The sequence below is a fragment of the Diprion similis genome, chromosome 2 (assembly GCF_021155765.1).
Source record: "Diprion similis isolate iyDipSimi1 chromosome 2, iyDipSimi1.1, whole genome shotgun sequence".
In the NCBI taxonomy this organism is placed as follows: Eukaryota; Metazoa; Arthropoda; class Insecta; order Hymenoptera; family Diprionidae; genus Diprion; species Diprion similis.
Window position 1 is genome coordinate 12,831,884 of NC_060106.1, and position 21,520 is coordinate 12,853,403.

General features: G+C 36.9%; 3 protein-coding genes across 4 annotated transcripts; 2 read left to right on the forward strand and 1 right to left on the reverse strand.

Moving 5' to 3' along the window:
* The first annotated feature begins 11,343 nt into the window (after positions 1-11,343).
* LOC124416001 (PI-PLC X domain-containing protein 3) lies at positions 11,344-13,210 on the forward strand. The gene is made up of 2 exons (XM_046896798.1): positions 11,344-11,749; positions 12,296-13,210. The coding sequence occupies exons 1-2, from the start codon at positions 11,629-11,631 to the stop codon at positions 13,189-13,191; spliced, it is 1,017 nt and encodes a 338-aa protein (XP_046752754.1). The 5' UTR covers positions 11,344-11,628; the 3' UTR covers positions 13,192-13,210.
* Positions 13,211-14,962: 1,752 nt separating this feature from the next.
* On the reverse strand, positions 14,963-17,986 carry LOC124416005 (PAT complex subunit CCDC47). 2 transcript variants are annotated; one of them, XM_046896804.1, is made up of 4 exons: positions 17,902-17,986; positions 15,895-16,892; positions 15,539-15,710; positions 14,963-15,318 (listed from the first exon to the last, which is right to left on the reverse strand). In XM_046896804.1, exons 2-4 carry the CDS (start codon positions 16,884-16,886, stop codon positions 15,079-15,081), a joined length of 1,404 nt encoding a protein of 467 aa, XP_046752760.1. In that variant the 5' UTR covers positions 16,887-16,892; positions 17,902-17,986; the 3' UTR covers positions 14,963-15,078. The 2 variants fall into 2 exon arrangements, with proteins under 2 accessions (XP_046752760.1, XP_046752759.1); XM_046896803.1 differs by having other exon boundaries at positions 17,807-17,949.
* A 117-nt stretch (positions 17,987-18,103) lies between these two features.
* Positions 18,104-21,114, forward strand: LOC124416003 (kinesin-like protein KIF3B). The gene is made up of 2 exons (XM_046896802.1): positions 18,104-18,461; positions 18,632-21,114. Exon 2 carries the CDS (start codon positions 18,660-18,662, stop codon positions 20,826-20,828), a length of 2,169 nt encoding a protein of 722 aa, XP_046752758.1. The 5' UTR covers positions 18,104-18,461; positions 18,632-18,659; the 3' UTR covers positions 20,829-21,114.
* Positions 21,115-21,520: the final 406 nt, after the last annotated feature.

The following is a 21,520-nucleotide window of genomic DNA, read 5'->3' on the forward strand; positions in this document are numbered from 1 at the left end:
TTTGAAATATCCGTAGTATTATGTGAAAAAAAAATACAATTTCAAGGATTTTGAAATTTTTTCAAAAATGGCCGAGTTCGAGCTATGTAAAAAATTGCTATGTAAAATATCTCAGAACAGGTATACAGTTTAACTCCAAGAAAGGATGACCAGTGGACGGATACTTAAGGGCTAAGGTGGTTAATATCTATTTCCGTAGAATGGATAGCCCGGGTGAGTGGAAGAGCATCAAATCAAATTGAACTCCACTTTATCGTATATAATATACGCAACACACCGAGTTCGCGGGAGTAGCGCTGACGTGGATCGGCGCGCGCGGTGACGCGCGACGAGACGTTTCATTTTTTTTCTCCGGCCCTGGTGACTTCTCCATCAATTTTTTTTTTTAGGATCAAAGAGGAAGGATACAGGTATCCGAAAAAAATTATCTCCATGAATTGTTGTTAGTCCCGCGGAAATGGCAGCGAAATCAAAAAAAGAAAGGGTAAAAAAATATTGAAAGAAATTTTTTTTTCCCAAATAAATTTATTTTTATCGAAGCGCATTCTTTTACGAACAGAACGATTGCAGGATCAGTCCGCTCCGATGTATACTTTCGGAGATATGAATTTTCAAACATAGCAGTGCAACAGTGATATACAAAACTTTACATAGCTCGAACTCGGCCATTTTTGAAAAAATTTCAAAATCCTTGAAACTGTATTTTTTTTTCACATAATACTACGGATATTTCAAATGGCGCAAAGATCCGTGACTTGACGGTTTTTTTTTGAGTGAAGTGACGTGGATCCGCTCACTTGGCTAACATCCAATTCGCAGCAAAGATGATGTCTGTCTTGAAATAGTTTATACGAGCAGCGTTTTCAGCCGGGTTCATAGGAAGCAGTTTATTTTTTTGGGTCAATGAGATTTCGAGTTATGCTTCGTAGTACCGTTCAAACTTGAATTATGGAAAAATATTCACTAACTAACGATAAGTCGAGTAATGTGAAAAAATCACACGGGCTGAAGTCATTACGAAAAATATACGCTGATTCTATAACAGTGAATTCGCATCTATCGAATCTCGATGTAATCTTGAAACACCGCTATCATTGTGCAATGAATCGAATCTCTCTTTTTATTTTCAATTTTTTATCTTGTGCTTAGTTCCGAAAACATTTGTGAAGATACCGGTATAAATATATTTGCTTAAACGAACAACCCGCCAAATAAGTGTACCGACTTATAAATTACGTTTAACTGAACGACAGTCTAAATTAAGCACAAACGAAATTCTTTTTCTGTGATTCACGTCAGAGGAAAGTTACTTGTAAGAAAAATTATCTGCAAATTTCTGTCAAACTTTCTTATGATAATAAAAATATATGAATAAAAGTGAAAACATGTTCTGTCTCATCGAATTCAATCGTGCTTGTTGATTCCCACATTATTTTTAAACTAAATAGAATATTTCCTACTTCGTATATAAATAAAATTCAGTATGAATAATCCAACAGTTCCAAGAAATGGAAATTTGATGCCAAATTTTTTCTGCGCTTAATAGTTGTAAAGATTAATAAATAAGACCGCTAATTGCACCATCATTTAGACAGAGTTCATTTAAAGCGGGATTATAGAAATTGTTTGAATGATATTAAAACCATTGGCTTAAGGCAAATAACATTTTTTCCTGTGAGCTGCAAATTTCGAACGTTTCCTTGGCCTCTATTTACTCCGCGAACAGTTTCGTGGAAACTGCTGGATCCTTTAAATAAAAGTTGGTTTGCCCTGCTATTTGCGGACTGATCATTTGATCAGCTGCTGATCGCTGTATAGATCTCGGCGTGATACGATTTCTTTTTTTTTTTTACTATTTATTCTACCACGCCATGTTGACATTGGATTTTTGAATTGCATCTATTTCCACTCGAATGTGCTTTTCTTCAGGCTCGTTCAAACAGCGAGTAACAAATAAAAAATAAATATTAAAACACTAATAACTTTCCATGTTATTTGGAGAAGCTGTAAAATCTTTTTTTCGCAACTTTACGTGAAACAGACGCCTGCGACAAGAAATTGAAATTTTTCTACATCGGGTCCCAGGTTTTTTCTACACTGTGTGCATATTGATGTTTGCAAACTTTCAACAAAGCTCAGTTTTTGGAGACAACAGAATCTCGCACTGAAATATCAATATTTGGTTTCGTCGCATCAGACATGAAATACACGGAGAATTAAAAAAATTATTCATAGCTGCCGTTGCCAGATTCTAGCAAAGCGAGGTCAGGCTCGCTGTTGTATCATTGAGAGATATTTCTAGACTTTTGTTTCGACAACAGGTTATTTTTTTATAGGAAACAGCTAGTGTGGTTTAAAATTTTTCAACTGAAAAACAGAGAAGGTATGAAATACGAGAAGCTGGACCACGATCGCCGGTAACTCGAGTAATTTATACTATTTGTGTTTCAAATGACGACGGTTTGCCTCGTAAAAGTAATCAAGGACATTTTGGGGGCACAGATGAACTCAAACTACGATTCGATCGAGGTTTATAAAACGCAAAAACTATTTATAGACGCGAATTATTCGTCAGACTTGGAAGAGAAATAAAAGAGGTGTAAGCTTCAGACTAAGAAAACCTTGAAACAAATAGAAGCTCAGGATTTTGGAACACTGCTAATTAAAAGTGGCGAAGAAAAACATTCGCAAAACGATTAGACCAATTGGCACTACGTATCCATCGAAGAGGCAATATTTACCTAATCCCTGAGGTGATAATCATCTAGGTAATCACTCCTACTAACGACGATTCTCCGATAATCTCAGAAAAACGTTGCACCTGATGGTCGTGATAAACGAGTTTGCGAAATTTCAAGTGCGAATATTTACTCGCAGAAAGTCTACGCCAGTGAAATAAGAGCGATAACAGGTATATGAGTACTGATTTGCACAAGTGCTTATACAGCAACGGATAAATATAAGAATTATCAGACGAATCTACCTACGGCCGTAGAAATAATTTGCAGTGAAATTCAGCTCGATACTGTTTCCAGGGTCATATTTCTCGATTTAGAACATTTTTTACGATTATATATATATATATATATATATATATATATATGTGCAACCTGTGCTCTTATCTTGCAAGTAATGTCCATACTACACCTGCGATATTTCTTTCAACATTTTGAAGAATAATTATCATTACAGTTTACTTATAGACGATAGGTATCTGTATTGTAGATGTAAACACATATACTTATGAAATAATCTAAAGAAATTTCAAACATGAGATAACTCATATTAATATTGCATTATACATATAAATCTGTGATTAATTTAATTACATTTCGTATTTCGATGTATATTCTTTTTCTTTTTCTCTCTCTCTCTCTCTCTCTCTCTCTCTTAAACGCACCATATTTTTTTATCAATGACAACAGAGACGAAAATAAATAATTCACTGCTCGGTAGGAAATTTCCTATATATACCGTTGATTCTGAATTTCCGAAAAAAATCAACTCCGCGCAAAGATTAGACGAACTGTTAGCTTTTCCATGGGAACTAGAACACGTGCCCTCATAATAATGATTGATTCCAGAGCAGTATCTTATCTACGGTACAAAATGCCGACAAACGAGGTATTACAGGGAGCAGGGAAGGCTCCATTATTGGACTTCAATCTGTATTTAATCTACCACGTGATCTCCGCAGATGGACAAAAATAATGCAGACACGTGCGGTCAATGTTACTCCGTGATAATTAATTATTTCTTAGGTCTTGCGACTTGCGTATGCTCATAAGACGTAGTTAATCTGATTTCTAAAAGTGTCACTAGCAATATAACTCTCTATCCAGGTATTTGTGCAGTGTAATCAAGTGTAAATTTCAGTAAGTGCAAGTGATTTTTTTTTTTTATTTTTTTTATTTATTTATTTAAAGGCCACCGATTGTACCTGAGATTATACAATAGTTAAGAAAATAAAGTACGAAGCTCTCCGCTTCATAAATGTTCGTGTTATGAATTGTTTTCACTTTCACTTATTTTGGTTAAGTTAAGCCTGTTTTTACTTATTCGAAATTGCCCAAGTGAGTACGCGTTTATTTATTCAAAATTGAAACAAAAAAAAAAGGCAGATTCCGATAGCGCGAAACACATTTTGCAACGCCAGTGTTAAAATCAATTGCAAAACCTCGTTCTAACGCGTCATTTTGCTGAAATGGCATCTTGCTACTTATCGGATGAACGTTTTCATTTTTGAACACGTGTTACTTGATTGACCTGTTTCTCGCGCAAATGCTACAAGAACGTTTTTTACTTCGGCGGGGAGTCGCGTAAGCACGTCGTCAGACGCAAACAAAAACTAGTTCCATCGTCATACAAGTTTGAAATGCAGTGATATACTCGTAAGAAAATTATGAAAGAATAATAATCAATGCGCTGATCAAGCATCAACGGAACTTAACGCCTGCGCAAACCGTTTTCCAAAAGTGATAAACGAGCCTCAAATCCTCAACGGAATCTGAATCCTCGCGATCTATCAATTATCCAATCCTACAAAATATGCTACCTGCATCGCATCAGCATTTGCCAAGCCAAAGGATTTCGACATACAGGTTAGATACTAATGTTTAAATAAACTGAGGTACACGCACCTGCGAAGAACATTGCTAACGGGGTTGAATCCTTGGCCAGACTTTCGTCCTGTAACAAGTATCAAATTTATTCATTGAGAATACTTCGTTATTCATAGTAATTACGAATAAGGTCTGATCGCATTGCGAAGTTCATTATACACAGAGCCCAGTCACGTACCATAACTGCGATGTCTCAGCAATTGGTACGTTGATGGATAAAGTTCTGAAATAGAATCGAATAGAAGCTGATATGAATGAATTGGAAGGTTCGAATTTCGATACAGGAGAGAGGACCGAACGCACCCGCTGATCACCCCGAACTACAACTTTCTCGACGGAATTCACGGGTGGTCGTGATACGCAACGCGACGATAAGACAAAAACGTGTTTCTGAGGTGTGTCTGTTCGACGTCCAATGAGTTCGCGGCGTTTTCAAATCGTCACAACTACAATATAGTATATATATTAATATGTATATATAAATGGTAATAAACTTCCTGCGAGTTATTTTTGCTCGACCTGTACACATGTATAATTAAATAAAAATCACTTCTATCCTCAATAATCGCATTCATTATCCTCGCCTAATCCTGATCTATCCAAGGCTATTTCACGTTTTCCTCTATCATCACTTATCGCGGTAAATACAACAATTTTTTTTCACAACAGAATTGATCTAGTTGTATAACTGCAGTGGCTTAATCGGCAACGGTTTGGAAGAATTGCAAAAAATATTGAAAATTAACAAATTTTCAAGTAGTTTATGATGATGGAAGTAATGTGAAAGCTTACCCGTCTGAAGTCGTATTGACACCGCCGTTTATATTTCAACAAAATAATAAACACGGGATGTTTTCAATTGAGAAAGCGCAAAACTTTCAATACGCAATCTCGGTTCGAGTTAAAATTTTGTAAATTGTGACGGCTCATTCGCGGATAAACCAAGATTCATTTCCTTTGGCAGAGTATTACGCATTCTGAGAACAATGTAAATTGGTAAACGTAAGGAAAAGTAGAATGATTACGCATGCCCACAAATAACACCCAGAAGGTCTGCGATTCTGGCTAGCATTTGCGGTAACTTGTTCTTACGTGACAAAAACTTCGGCAAAGACAATACAGCAATTGTACGGTGGTTACACGCTATTCTCGTAGAACTTTTAAATCCGTTCAAATTGCCGACAGTTGGGCATACTTGTGTATTAAAATCATGCGGGACGCAAATAATTTGCAATTTTCCCAATTGTCATAATTCGATCAACAAATCAGACAGACTCGAGCCATTCTACTTTTCCAAATCAACGACACATCGTAGAATTGGATTTCTACAAGTTGTTTTTTATCATCGAGCACCACGTCAAATTTTAAGTGTAGCAAAAAAAATTAATGAAATGAATGCACAAAAAAAAAAGGAGAAGATTCGCAAATGCAGGCCACGGTTATTGCGACAACATATTGCTAGAATGCTGTAGGATGGTTATTGTGTACTACTGTGCAGCGTGACGTCACGCCGATCTACCGATTACGAAATGAAATAATTTGTACCATAAACTTGGCTGGGAAAATGTGATAATTTCCATAAGTCAATTGAAACAAGTATTACGCGGAGGTCACGGGGAGGTCGTCGCATTATCCATCACGCGATTGGTTCGACCAGCGTTTCGTTAACCGGATATGTATATATATATAGATGGAAGAGCGTATAATACGTGGATATGAAAGTGTGTTGAATACAAATGAACAAGTAAAATAATTGCCTCAACATTTTGACTTTCAAATAACACGCTGTACTCCGTTAGATATATACGTATGCATTTGTCAAGACGACTAACTTATCGCCAAAGGTTATCGAACCGACGACAAATATCTTATACCGTCTGCATTTCAGTGATCTATTTCACTTCCCATCTCATTATGCATCTTGATCTAAATTGTGTGCGAAAGTCAGAGAAAATAGCAAGTGAATTGTTCCAAATTTTTTTATCAGCTTTTAAAAGTATTTCGAGATACCGGCTGGTTTATATTCTCGGAAAACAGCTTCGTGGAAATGGCTTCCCGCCGTCGCTGTAACCGTTTTTTGGAGCTTATTGTTAGACGAGGGTCAGAGAACTTTATATCCACGTGTATTAAGTGAGAAGGCAAGTCATCGAGTTCCTAGTACCAGGCCTAATATACATGGTTCGCAGGTCTTTCAGCAGATGTAATTTCATGGGAAAATGAAAGCTACAAGTTAATCGTAAGAGCACAAAAAATATCACAAAAAAATCTAATGAAACGTCATAAAATTGATAGTCAATCAGGGATTGCCCAAAACTTAAATTCAATACATGCAGTCGGAGAATTGAATAATCCATAAGCAGATGCGTGGTCGTCATAACGCTGTTATCTAGGCGTAAACAAGGTTGAATTGAAATCAACAATATTTGAAACGAGCCGCAAATCGATCAGCCTAATCAGAATGACGGTGAAGAAAAATTGGTACGGAGTCCATTTCTCGGCCTCGGTCATGTATTTTTTTCTTTCTACGATTGCAGTCTTATCTATTTAACTATAGAAGCTGCCTCGAATTGTTATTTACACTTACAATTGGCAGACCTCTCAGCCTTCAAATATAAAACTCGGCACGCATAGGTGTAATGAAGTTTATGTTTACCACGACCTAAAAACGGTTTACTAATCTTATTAAGCGCATGCAGCAACGTAGTCGTTCTGTGTTAGCAGATGTTTACCCTTCGGATCCTAATACAGTGTGAGAAGTTACTCCAACGAAAGTCAAATATTGCTTTCATTGGCAATTAACAGAAGAAAACAATCGAGAGTCCATTTTCATTTTTGGACAATAGTTTCAAGGAAAAGGGGGTATGCTTTGCATAAATATTGGTAGGAGGAATCTTTAATACGTAATTTAAAAACTTGTAATATCACTCTAAATCTTTGATTGCGCATATCAACGAGAAATGACGGATAAGATATGCCTTTTACATTAGATCTGTACCTTATTCACGAAACGCTAATTGGATCCAAGGATCATATTTATATTTTGTTGTCATTGTTATGGGGGAAAATTGATCTACAAAAATATACGGCAGAGATTGCCACGTAAGCTCCGAAATCCGAAAAGCTTTACCAGAAATTATAATGCAATTTGATAATCATTTCCAGGTTTGTCCCAGATGTTTACAACTCAATTAAGGGATGCGAAAATATTTTATAAACATACCTATATGCAAAGTTTTGTTCCGAATGAATGGATCGAAAATTTGCACATCTGTATCAGACACAAAATAGACACGAAAACGATATAATTATATGTTTTTTTTTCTTCTTTTGCTCAAATAACGTGATGGATACATCGAATGAAATACAAGTGTTATTTGAACCGCGGAAATTTAGGTGTTTTTAAATTTTTGTTGTGAAATAAGTTATGCGCAGCAAAATATTCTGCGAATCGTAAGGCTGCAGCTGATATAATAATTATATATACGGCACAAGCAGTCGGTACCGCGATACAGACACGTGTGCTTAAAAGAGTATACAGGTGAGGCGTCCGGCGTATGATCCGAGGATAAAATACGCAATATCTCATGTATAACCTCAGTTTATTGTAGGTATACACGTCCATCTCTGCATCTCCATGTGTCTGTTTGACGAAGGAAAATAGAAGAAACCGGTCAAATATAAACATCGGTGAATATAAGCGGATGCTTTCGGAACACGCGATGATAAAATTCTACAAATATCCACATTTCTTTACAGCTAGTCGAATAAAATGAAGTATCTATTGATTGTCTTAACGGTTTACAACTCTGTTGGTTGTGACGCGACAAGAATAAACATCTAATATGTCATGATGTGGCGATGCCCGATGATGTTTGGCAACGCTTTGTGGTACTAATAAAATCTAACTTTATAAAGCTGTGGTAATATGGCACGTGTTAAATTACCGATGTTATGCCTAATTTGTTCCAGTTTCTCATTACGTGATGAACGTAATGATTGAAAATTTACTTGTAATTCGTATAGCTTCGCGCAGAACGCTCTTATTCAGATTAATTTCACCGCAGTTCATTCAGATTAATTACGGACTATGCATCGAGTGATCATTGGAATGCATTCAAGGTAGTTCCATGGCTAGCCCAGGCAGAGATGAAATTTTAATGTTGATAAACAAGGTTTTGTGAAAAGCAGTGATTTCGATACAAGGTTAATAGCTTAAGGCTTATAATTTTTGACCGCATTATTTATTCTTCGGTCCATAATCTATAAATAACTCATCGTTACCTCCACGACCATTATTCAACTAAATTGAATACTTCAACCCATGGCCATCGTCGAATTAGTTTCAAATCATAGGAAGTGTGACCTCCTACCACTTGACACTGATCGGTTATAATTCACAGGGGGTTCCTTCTAGGAGGTCAAGGCGAATCTTTTGTCCTGAGAATTTATTCTATAATTAAATATACAATACGCATTGTAAAAATTTAAAGCAACGTGACCCATTTGAAATTGACCCTCCGATCGAGCCGCTTTTCAGGGACGAATCGTGGGTCAGGGGCACCGAGAATGAAGATTTTGTATTTCAATGGAGGAGCTTATCTCTAGAAATCCAAAAACTCACTAAAATTAAGGACAGGAGTTTCGATATCATTTTTTTTAAATTTCAAACGACTTGAAAACGGTGAGAAATTCAGTAAACTTATTCAATTTCACACGACGATGGCTCCTTTATTTATTGATAACTGTTAAGTATTCAATATACCTGATATTTTCTGCTCTCAATATTCGATTCAGCATAGTAATACGGAATTCGTTGATCGAAATGAACATCAGTGCAGTCTTGAAAACTTAATTATTCAACAATGGTAATGTGTTAAAATTTTTTTGTAATGGTTGGATTGTAGAGAATCACTTTCCGAATAAAATTGGAACCTCTTGTAATGAAATTATAAAAATGTGTTTCAACTGCAGTGACTCGGTTTCACCGTCATTACCTATTTTCCCTCTTCACATACAAAGTATGTACTTTCTCTCTAACATATGGCTTATATGTAAACTGACCTTAATGAGTATTATTGACCGCATGTGACTGGCAAAGAGAAAATGTGTGTCTTTGAAAAATATTTACTTGAAACATCTCTCGCTTTGTTGTAGTAAAACAGCCAGTCTAAGGCAAACGAAATAGTCACGTGAGCGATCAGGAAATTAAGTATGCATTAGTAATGAAAGTTGAGCGGAACACGTGATACCTGCATAGTATAAAATACCTGTTTTGTATCATATAGTCTACTTATCAGACCTTCCCAAAGAAATACAAGTTCTTTTTCCACCCGCCTTGTGCATCGACGTATAATCAATATGCTATTCCTTTATTACACCTATATTGATCAGGCGTGACAAGAGAATCTCCAGATACTGAGGAAATGAGTCTGTACATGTATGAGTTGAAAGCAAGAAAAACGCTACAAAGAATTCTTCAGAGCTGAATAAAGAGGATATAAAATGTCGAGTACACTGACGTCGAATATATCGATATCGGAATAAAATAAACATTCTGCTTATTGAACAACTGCAGTTTGAGAAAGCAGAGAAACTATAATAAACTGACTGATAAGCTGTGTACATCGAATAAAGTTCAGTCGGATAGATTATACTTTATAATTGTGATGATTAGTACGAAATCTGAATTTCAGTTATTCGTTGAATAGTAAGCAGCAGGGAAATAGTGAAGGGGACTGCTAAAATAGATGTGCCTAATTATATGCAGCATACAATACGTATCAGCCAGCAGGGTTGCAGTTGATTCTATCGATATAACATTGCCTTACTATAGAATCAAAGATTTAAGTGTTTTATCATTGAAATCCGGCCGGGATTAAATTCGCAGTTTAAAAATTGCGAAGTTGAAAGTAAAAACCATAGGCTCAACGTTTAGCTACGATGATCTCGTATTCTTATATTGTTTCAGCTGTTGCCCAGGGCATCAATTATTTAATATTTTTAATTTTAGTGCGCGTAGTGTATGATATACGTATGTTTGTTTCGTAATATTAGGTATACGAAAGCGTAAATATATGTAATCATGATAAAATTTCGGAAACTGTCGTGAGAATAATAACCTGTGTGGATTAAAAAGGAAAATAATATAAAATTTTTTCAAGCTGAAAGCTGACAAAATAACACGTATGTAGAATAAAGTATGCACAGCTGAAGCTAATTTGAGTAGATTATACATTACCGGTGAATACATAGTTAAAAATAGTGAGTATTGAAAATACGAATAGAAATAGGCAAGTTACATAAGTATACAGATAATTATTGTTATACGAAACGTTAACGACAATGTAGATCTGTGTTAGTATTTAGCCTACACCCAAACAACATATGAAGACAGATTGTAAGTCATCAATATTACAAGCGAAAGAAAAAGTAAAAGATAAAGCCTGTCCGGGTGATCAAATAATAAATGTGTAATGTGTAATGTGTATAATACACATGAGTCTGCAGATATTGATTAATGGACAACCTTTTCCTTTGTCCCGGGATATCAAAAGCGTTATCGGCCAGTATCGTTTTCGCTCGGATGCTGGATCGGGAGTTTAAAATCCTTTTGTCTGTCAAGAACAGAAATTCACAGAATTCTGTGAACATTTCGTGCGCGGTTCGTCATTTGTAACGAGGCAAACATTAACGTTATAATATTAACATCTGCAGGGAACTGCTGGGTAATCCATTAATAGCAATGGCGGACGGGAACAACAAGTCGAATAAAAACTAAACTCGATTTCGACAATCATGATAGGAGTGAGGAGAGAAAGAAAGACGTTGACTACAAGTAGGTAGAATCGCGTGTGAGAAGGTCAACTTCGCAACGATCGCGCGGCTGCGGCTGACATTTGCGTCACGAGTCTGCTACAAGGAACACCTGCGAGTAGCAGTTTCATCGACATTATTCCGGTCTTTGAACCAGGTGGTTTTTTCGTTTGTAATTGAGTGAGTTTTCGGCATGCAGAACATCGACGATGCTCCGCCCGGCGAGACCACGATTTACAAAAATCTCGAATTCTGGATGTCAGATCTCCCGCCACAGTTGAAAACATTACCCATAAATCATCTGGCCATACCCGGTACGTTTGGCTTATCAATCATGATATTTCTTCTCCGCACACGTCATTCTTTAATTTTTGTATATCGATCGCAGAGGGTGCTGACCCGGATTTAAACATCGATTAGGTTATGTGTTTTGCGCACATATATATATATATTATATAACGATGCACACGTAACACTTGACATAAATTTTTAAATATTTCAAACTTTGTTTACCTTTCTCATGACGTAGATGACAGTGCTCGTTGTCAGAGTCCAACTTCTCCCTCTTCGATTCTCCGACAACTTTAAACTTTTACACAGCTTTTGCGATTGTCACTTTACCTATGTTGCTCGAAGTTGTCACTTGTTAGTTGATTCACATATTTGTTGTATGTATGTACTGTTTTACCGCGTCACTCGAGAGTACGACTTTCATCTGTTTTGTCACTAAATCGTTGCTCTGTGTTAGACTGATGCAAAGTCAAGGCACGTTGTAACAATGTCTTCGACAAAAAGGAATGCTGTAAATCAGAAAATATGAATTGCCTGATGTTTATATATGTTTGAATATTAATGAACAGGTTCACATGATACAATGACCTACACAATCTCGCGAAAGGGTGAGATTGGACCTGATGGACCCAAGTTCTTGAGGCATTTGGGCTGCTTCAAGATGGTAGCGAAGCCAGTCATATTCAATTGGTCGATAACCCAACACGACGACGTCAAAGCCCAGCTTAACGGAGGAATTCGTTACCTGGACCTGCGAGTGGCAAAAAAAGATGGTCTAAATGAAATATGTTTTTTACACGGATTGTATGGAGCTTCGATTGAGGAACCACTTGAAGATATCGCTGATTGGCTTACGTCACATCCTGGCGAAGTTGTAATTCTTGATTTCCAGCATTTTTACCAATTTAGCGACTCTCTCCACAATGTGTTAATAAATATTATCGAAAGTACATTCAAAGGAAAACTGTGTCCGGTCTTTCCAAGCTTTACTCACATTTCTCTGCAATGGCTTGCCTTAGAAAAGTACCAAGTATTCGTAATATATAGAAATGTGGCTGTGATGAATCACACTAATTTGTGGTTCAGCAGTTTATGGGTTACTCCATGGCCAAATACGGTCAACCCGGTACACCTTATCGAATTTTTGGACAAATCACTAGAATCTAGAAATCCAAGAACTGGTTTTGTTTCTCAATGTTTACTTACACCAGATACATTCTATGTTTTAAAGCACGTTTTTGGAAATTTAGAAAGAGATTTAGTCGATGTTTGTCGAACTAATACTTTACCATGGATACGCAATAAGAAACCGGGCAGCGACGGATTGAATATAGTGATATCCGATTTTGTGTCGTACAATAATTTTTTATTTTCAAAAACTGTGATTCAGCGTAACGTTGAAATGTTAAAAGTATCCAGCAAACCAATCTCTGGAAAATACATAGAGGTTCAATCTAAATCGTAGATTCAATTATATTGGTTTGGAGAATTGGCCGCTGTTGATAATAATCCCTGTTGAACAAGGATAGTTTAGTTTAATTTAGTAGATTTGCTAAAGAATTTTTAGCATCTTTACTTTTGCACTTCATTAGTCGCTACCGAATACCTTATGCTGAGAAGCAAAAAATATGTGATACTTCTATCAGGTCAATTTTTTACACCATATTATTGTTGACCAATAAATGATTGGTAAAGTACTGATTTCATGGAATTCTAAATTTATACTACTAAAAATATTTGACGTACCCATGGATTCCTTAGGAGCTAGAGTATAAATGGCATCATATGTTAAGGATAAGGACTGTTGTTAATCCAGTAAGGTGGACGTACCACACGTGAGAAATTACTTTCTACACCCTGCCACAGAGAGGCTGAGAATAAAATTGAGTCTTGATGCAACAAAAAATCATGGTAAAAACATTATTCATTGCACGAATTGCAATTGTTATAAATACTGTTAAGTAAATGATATTGCTTGTATCTATATTGAATATCATTCTTTTAGATCGTTACAGAACGATCGCGAATATATTACTATAAACAGCAAGAGACCTCAGCATTATGCTTTGCATTATCATATTTGTAGTTAGGAAATTTAATCTTAGTGAATGACAAAACTTTATGCAATATTCATCACTCACCCAATAAATACGAAATAAGCTAATTTACCTGTATAAGCATGTGTATACTTCGAAATAAAAATCAATTTACCTCTTATTTCAAACTGTTCATGAATATTATTCTCCAATAAATTTATAACGGGCATAAATGTTGCATTAGGTGCACATGTATATGAGGTATGTTTTGATTGCAAATAAGAGACAAATATTTCTTAAATTAATACCCTTGTCAAAAAGTTAGTCCACATAACATTTCACTTATGATTTGGGAGACCTGTTAAATGTTTGTAGGAAATGATTAGATTTCCCTAAACGACTTTTCGTATCAATACACTTATTTAGTGTGTGTATATTAATAATTAAATAACCAGAGTCTCCCATTTGTACTTATTATAATAAGTCCATTCTTTTATTCTGTGAATACATACATAGGTAAGGTATATATATATATATATAGGTATGTATATATATACAAGTATAATTTTTCCGTTTTGTGAAGAAAGTGCCTTGTTGGAAAATAACATCTAACGTAAGACACGTTACTTCACGAGAGAAATTCATTTAATAATCTCGTAGGGACCATGCTCAGGCAGTGAGATTGTATACGTTAACTGTGGTTGATGAATGCAATAATCCGAACATCCTTAACGATTGATATTTTGTTTAAAACTGACTCGATTACGATATAATACTTTCTGAAAAAATTAAGGAATACCGACTGGTGACCAAGCCAAGAAATTATAGCCCACAAATTAATGAATGTTATGTGGATTTACCGACGTAATTGGCGCTTGAAGGTAAATTTTCTCACACTCCGAGAACGACCCTAAGAAAGAAACCGTATTGATGAAACAACACGACGCTAATGAAACAAAATGGAGAGCGCTGATTTTTTACGGTGGAACACATTTATATCAATTTTCCCACATAATTGAATACAAGTAGGGGCAAAATTAATTTCCCACTCAGTCCAATTAATTAACTAACGTAAAATACACAAAGTACTTGGTTTTTAATGTAAATCTCACTCGTATTGCTTTCATCTTCGGAGATTTGAATAAGTGAAAAATCACAATACTTTCGAGTTGGGTAATTCTTGAACGTTTGGGTAAAAATTTTTAGACTAAAAATATTTACTCATCAATATGAAAATACGATAATCATTGAAGATATGAAATAGTTTGTGACTGAAGAAATTTTACAATTTTGCGCCCCAACTAATTGAAACCATGTCACAATGCCTTGACTTTAAGTTGCTTCATTCTCGGTGCACGTTTTTTAGCGAGTCTCCGTTGCTCTTTTTCCTCCCACTTTCTTTGCTTGTCAGGATCTTCTTCCTGTAGAATTCTTTCTTTTTCTGCTCTTCTGCGATCCTCACGGCGTTGCGCAGCCGCTTCAGCTCGGGCCGCATGTGTTGTCTTTAGAAAAGCTTCCTCCACTCGCAGACGATTTTTATCAGCCTTATTTTTTCCCTGAAATTATTAATAACTTTAAATAATCCGTCTCATTTTACGTATATGGCAACAGAATGTGTTTTGATAAACTTTTAAAAGTGGTTCAAAAATAATTAGGATACCGTAATTTTTAAGTTTCATAATTTGAAAAAACCTATGTTGAATTACAGTTGGTAACAAGAATTTCTCTTCAGGTAAGTTGTGTAAGCAATGCTGCAACTTTGAAAGTACGATTTACCTCTTTGGATAATTTGAATCGCCGTAATTTATCCAACAGATAAAATGTCAGTTGTAGCAACGGTCGCATTTGCTCCTGTGCTTCGGGAGTAGATGTTCGACCTTTGATGTTGATATTAAGACCAACTAGGAGAACTCTCTTTACCTCAGGCATGTTAAGTTGCGACGCATCTCTGTGAAGAAAGGAGTGGGGTTTCCAGTATAAATAGGGATTTTAATTTGTCTATTTGTCTATAACAGACAATATTTGACCTAGTTTACGAATCACTTTCTGCTTATCTACAACTGAATCTTATCAAAAACCGAGATAGTGTGTTAGTACATTGAAGAACACAAAGATATATGTATTATACGTACTCCTGTTGTTTGGGTCCACTGAATTGGTCGCTAATATGAATGTAGTCGATGTATGGAGCATACTTTGTAAATGCTTGTAATACTCTGGTGTCCAAGATAGCAGAGGCCGCCTCAGCAATTTCTGACATCACATAGAATCCAACTGGAAGACCAAATTTTTCTCCAGGCCGCTTCTCAGGGCAATAAACGCAGACATCTGCCATATCTCTTACTAAATGTGTGGCTGTTCTCTTTGCCGCAATGGCTAAGACAAAAGTGTCTATATCATCTTTTGGCAATTCAATATTAAAGTGTACCTGGTCGTTTTGAGGTCTTACTAGTTGCGCCAGTACTGCAACCAGATCTTGTCTCTTGATCAACTTCAACTCTATCAACATTGATTCACATCCTACTCTACCAGAGCAATATAAACTATACTGAGATTCGCTTTCTTTGACTAGTCCGTTTTCAGAGACTTCATCGTTCAGTTTGCCACTGTCACCCACCAATGAGAAATTGTCTATGAGTAACTGTTTGTGGTCATTCAACCAGGTTTCAGCAATTCTACAATTTTTAGATCGACCAGCTACGTAATTTATGAAATAAACAAGTAGCCCAGCAACCATAAGGATTTCTAAATAGAAACTATCCCATCTTGCGCGCAGGTGAAGAGGAACTTTTGTGATCGTTAACGTGGATGGTTCGTCTGATTTGGGGCCGGCGTTAACTCCGGTCGCGTCTAATCCTTCAAATTCTTCTTCGTCTTGAAAATGATCAAACTCGCTATCTCCGTCTTCAACTAGTACGTCGTCTTCCTCGAATCCATCGGTTAATTCAGCCTCACTAAATTGTTCAACTAAATCATCAGGCACACCAAGATTTGGTTTTTCTTCCTCAAAATCCTCAAATTCTGCAAATTCATTGTCTTCGGGAAGCTCCTCCTGGAAGTGTGCTGTCACCCATAAATTGGTACCAACAAGCGCTATATGTAGCGCTACCAACCACAGCCTCATTGTTTACTGCAACACAAATTATAACCAAATCCAGATCAGAATTGTGAAGTCATTTTATTGTTCACCAGAAAAAAATTGTATCAAACTGATGCAAAGCTCATTTCATCAAATATGCATATAATTGATAGATTGAAAGTAAATTAAAAAAGTTTCGCAGCCAAAGTTACTACCATTTATAAAGAATGCACAATAAATTATCGGAAGATGTGATTTCTCACATATGTCAGAATGCATTACTCAGATAAGAGCAGTATTTTTTTCGATACTTCTATTATAGCTACTGTTGACATCAATCTAGCAAACCTGAATCAACAAATTATAGAAATATCAGTGACAAACACACGAATATTATGATGTTCCGACTTGCATCTCCAGCACATGGACTTGCTGTTCTTACACGTAGAGGCGCGGTATTGCTGCTCGTTAGTTGAAAATAGGTCAAAGCTGAGAATTTTTTTAGCATCAGCTGTGATGTGATTATTGAAACACACCCAGTTTCACTTTAGAAATAAGAATAAAAAAAAAAATCTGTTAATGGTGAGCTGCTGAGATTATTTAGGAACAAAGTATCACGATAAAAGTGTCTGTCCGTATCTTATATGGATGTATAAGTAAATCCATACGTGACTTGTAGGCTTGGAATTTTCATGAGAAATATTTTCATGTGAAAATTGAAATTCTACGTGCCGTATTACATGCGACCCGTTTGCATATGTGATGCAAAATTAGTTCACACGTAAATTTGCATAATTTTAATGCAAAGAAATATATCAACAGCACAGGTAATTACCTCGATTAATAGAAAATACAGTGATCGATAGAGTCGATGCAGCCCAAAAGTGATGTGCAATGGTACGAACATAACCCTAAATTGAAATAAATTGACGGTCTAACTATGCATAATTAAACTGTATTCTTACCTTTGTACAATTAAATTGGGACGCTAAGTACTCGGTGAATAACTGGGTTAAATTTACGAATTATTGCCTACGTGAAAACTATTACACATACACACTACTCTTAGCAGATCCGTACGTCGTGCCAAGCGCCTTGAAAGTGTCTGCGAAACGGCGTTTTCACGAAGTATGTACGTAACGTTACAATGGAGAAATTCGATATTTAACACACACAAGCCGCGCACACTCGTGCATAAACACAAATCGAGACATCGATCTGGTGATTTGCGGCTCCCTTCACCGCGCAGGGTCGACAGCGATAGTGTTTGCCAGTCTGCTGGCTGTCCTTGGGTTCTGTCAAAATACGCGCAATGCGACGGGCGCAGTTCGGTTAAGCGTTGACGAAAACTGTGCTTCGTTCGCAGTGAAATACGAGGGATTTAGAGGCCCGATGTATACTCCAATACTCCACCCTACGCAATTAGTGATAAACAAGTCGAGCACATAACCACGCAATGCGTAGATGTTGACAGTGGAAGAGAGTCGTCCTAGAACCAAACAATGGATCAATATCTCGAGGAGGAGGGCAAAACGGCAACGAATTACCCTTCTTCGTACGTGACGTGTCTTGAGAAGGAGAGAACAGAGCGACGATAAACACGCTCCCGAACCTCTCGAAGTAAGCTTAATACTCAGCTAAAAGAAAAAAAAACAAAAAGCAAAAAGTTCAAAGAAAAATAAGTATATATTACGTATCCTGAAACTCACGTCAGGCACACCCCGTTAAATACATATTAAACACGACCGATATTTGATCTGCCTATAATACTCGTGAAATTACTCAATCAGCGTTTAACTGTAATTGGCAACCATCGATATGGAGAAGTCGGACAAAACCTTGAAAAAACGCAGCGCCAGATCTCTGGCGATGGATGGCGGGACGCAGTGTGTTCAAGTCGTTGTACGATGCAGACCGATGGATGAAAAGGAGACGGCAAGAGGACACATCAGAGTTGTAGACGTCGTTCCATCCAGAGGAGTAGTGGAGATCCGAAATCCCCGCGAAGATCCGTCCAGGGATAATGTCAAGGTGTTTACATTTGACGCCGTTTATGACTGGCACTCGAGACAGCAGGACTTGTACGAGGAAACTGTTCGCCCTTTGGTTTCTTCCGTACTGGACGGTTTTAACGGGACGATATTTGCCTACGGCCAAACTGGAACGGGAAAAACTTTTACAATGGAAGGCATTAGGGCAGATCCCGAACGGCGAGGAATCATCCCAAGGTCGTTCGACCACATTTTTAGCCACATTAGCAGAACAGAAAATATGCAGTATCTGGTTCGTGCGAGCTACCTGGAAATTTACCAAGAAGAAATAAGAGACCTTTTGCATCGTGATCAAAGCCTGAGGTTCGAACTAAAGGAAAAACCAGACACAGGAGTTTTCGTAAAGGATCTATCAACTTCTGTGTGCAAAAGTGCAGCTGAAATTCAACAATTAATGAACATGGGGAATCAGAATAGAACGATCGGAGCTACCAACATGAATGAGCATAGCTCCAGGTCTCATGCGATTTTTTTAATAACCATAGAAATGGGAACCATTGGAGACAGCGCTGGGATCAGGGTTGGACGACTCAATCTGGTCGATTTAGCAGGCAGCGAAAGACAAAGTAAAACTGGTGCGAGTGGCGAGAGATTAAAGGAAGCTAGTAAAATTAATTTAAGTCTATCCGCGCTCGGTAATGTGATCTCTGCGTTGGTTGATGGTAAAACGACGCATATTCCATATCGGGACTCAAAACTCACAAGGCTTTTGCAAGATTCACTTGGGGGAAATTCTAAGACTATTATGGTAGCTAATATAGGACCGGCAAGCTATAATTATGACGAGAGTCTGACGACTTTACGATATGCAAATCGAGCAAAGAATATTAAAAATAAACCAAGAATCAACGAGGATCCTAAAGATGCTTTGTTGAGGCAATATCAGGAGGAGATAAATCGGCTGAAAGAAAAACTTGCACTGAAAGAAACAGTGCAACGTAAGAAGAGGAAATCAAAGAAAAAGAAAGAAGATGGAAGTCTGGATTCAGATTCTGAAACAGAAGACAGCAGAGATGATAATAAAGTTACTGAGGCTGACAAGAAACTAATTGCAGAACTTTTGAAAACGGAAAAACAGGAGACTGAATTTCTGGTGCTGAGGATAAAAGATCTGGAAAGTAAAATGCTTTGCGGTGGTAAAAATATAATTGATCACACAAACGAACAGCAAAAAGCTCTTGAACAAAGAGCTATAGAAATTGCAGAGCGTAAAAAACGAGAAGTGGAAATGCAGCAAAAGTTAGAAGAGGAGGAAGTAACTACCTCTGGCGTCAGAGAAACATATACAACTCTGCAGCAAGAAGTGGATGTGAAATCTAGAAAACTGAGAAAATGTTTTGCCAAGCTTCAAGCACTGAAACAGGAATTGCATGACGTCACCGGAGAATTCAACAGAGATCGAAGGGATCTAGAGGAAACGCAAAATGAATTAATTAAGGAGTTGAAGCTGAAGTACCTAATCATTGATAATTTTATTCCAGTCGAAGAGAAGCACAAAATTCTCTCCAGAGTAAGATTCGACGAGGATGAAGATTGTTGGGTTGTGAAAGAGCCAGAACCTTCAAGCGTTGATCTTATTAAACGACCCACATCCGTCCCTGGTGCTCGCAGACCGATATCGGAGTATGCAAAAATTGCCCTTGCTATGGGAAAAGGTCATCGTTATGCCGGAGAAAATATCTTGAACTTGGAATTGGATATGCCACCTAGAACGACACTGGATTATCAAGGCCCGGTGATCGCTCCAACGATTCAAGCTGTTCTCGAAGAAGCATTGCGTGACGAAGGTGACATTGACGTAGATGCTTCCGATGCAAGACTCAGATCTAAGCCACGCCTACAATCGGCAAAAGTTCGTCCTAGAAGCGTTGTTAATAAGGTCCAGCAGATACCAGCGCCGGTTTATCCTAAAACTAGAGGACTAGTACCCAAGTAGTTAATGTATCTTGACTTAAGTTGAAAACTGATATTTTTTATTTTCTGTAAATATGTACTATCACGTTGTATGCTTGTTTAATTTATTTCATTGTTTGTGATATGGCCGTGGGTCTCGATTCAAGGGAGAGACGGAAGAATAACTTAGACTGAATCCTTGTAACTCTCTAGTCAATGTGCAATGTCAGCCGCTTGCTATAAATAATGATTACCCAAACTGCTAAAATAAAGCACTATAATACCACATGTTACTATATCTAATTATTCACTTCTTTCATCAATGTGCCGTAAAAAACATTCTCTTCAGTACATGTTTTGTAACATTTTGTTAAAACCACACCAAACCTTGTAATTATTTAAGGAAAATTCGGAAAGAATAGACTTCCGCTTGTGGTTTCATTCAATTACTTCAGACGAGAACATTTGTATTGTATTATTGATTCTCCAATGACTAGCTTCGTGCTTAATGAAAAAATTTGATTGTCTATGATTATGATCCTCAGTAATATTAATATCGTACGTAGTAAAATAAAGTATGTAGGTTTTTAGAGACAAATTAGACGTTCTTATGTACCAAATTTTTATTTAAATTAAACTGCCGATTTCATTTTCACTTTTTTCAAGTAAATATACACCCTGAACCTATCGGTTGTAAGACCTGTCAAAGACGACGTGTATTGGACAACGATGCGT

What these genes read in the sequence shown, in the direction of transcription:
- LOC124416001 (XM_046896798.1), top strand. Translation starts at nt 11,629, where the DNA reads ATGCAGAACATCGACGATGCTCCGCCCGGCGAGACCACGATTTACAAA. An exon ending in AAATCATCTGGCCATACCCG is followed by an intron (nt 11,750 to 12,295) that starts GTACGTTTGGCT and finishes ATTAATGAACAG; the next exon opens with GTTCACATGATACAATGACC.
- LOC124416005 (XM_046896804.1), bottom strand. Translation starts at nt 16,886, where the DNA reads ATGAGGCTGTGGTTGGTAGCGCTACATATAGCGCTTGTTGGTACCAAT. An exon ending in AGTGGACCCAAACAACAGGA is followed by an intron (nt 15,711 to 15,894) that starts GTACGTATAATA and finishes CTTTCTTCACAG; the next exon opens with AGATGCGTCGCAACTTAACA. An exon ending in GATTCAAATTATCCAAAGAG is followed by an intron (nt 15,319 to 15,538) that starts GTAAATCGTACT and finishes TAATAATTTCAG; the next exon opens with GGAAAAAATAAGGCTGATAA.
- LOC124416003 (XM_046896802.1), top strand. Translation starts at nt 18,660, where the DNA reads ATGGAGAAGTCGGACAAAACCTTGAAAAAACGCAGCGCCAGATCTCTG.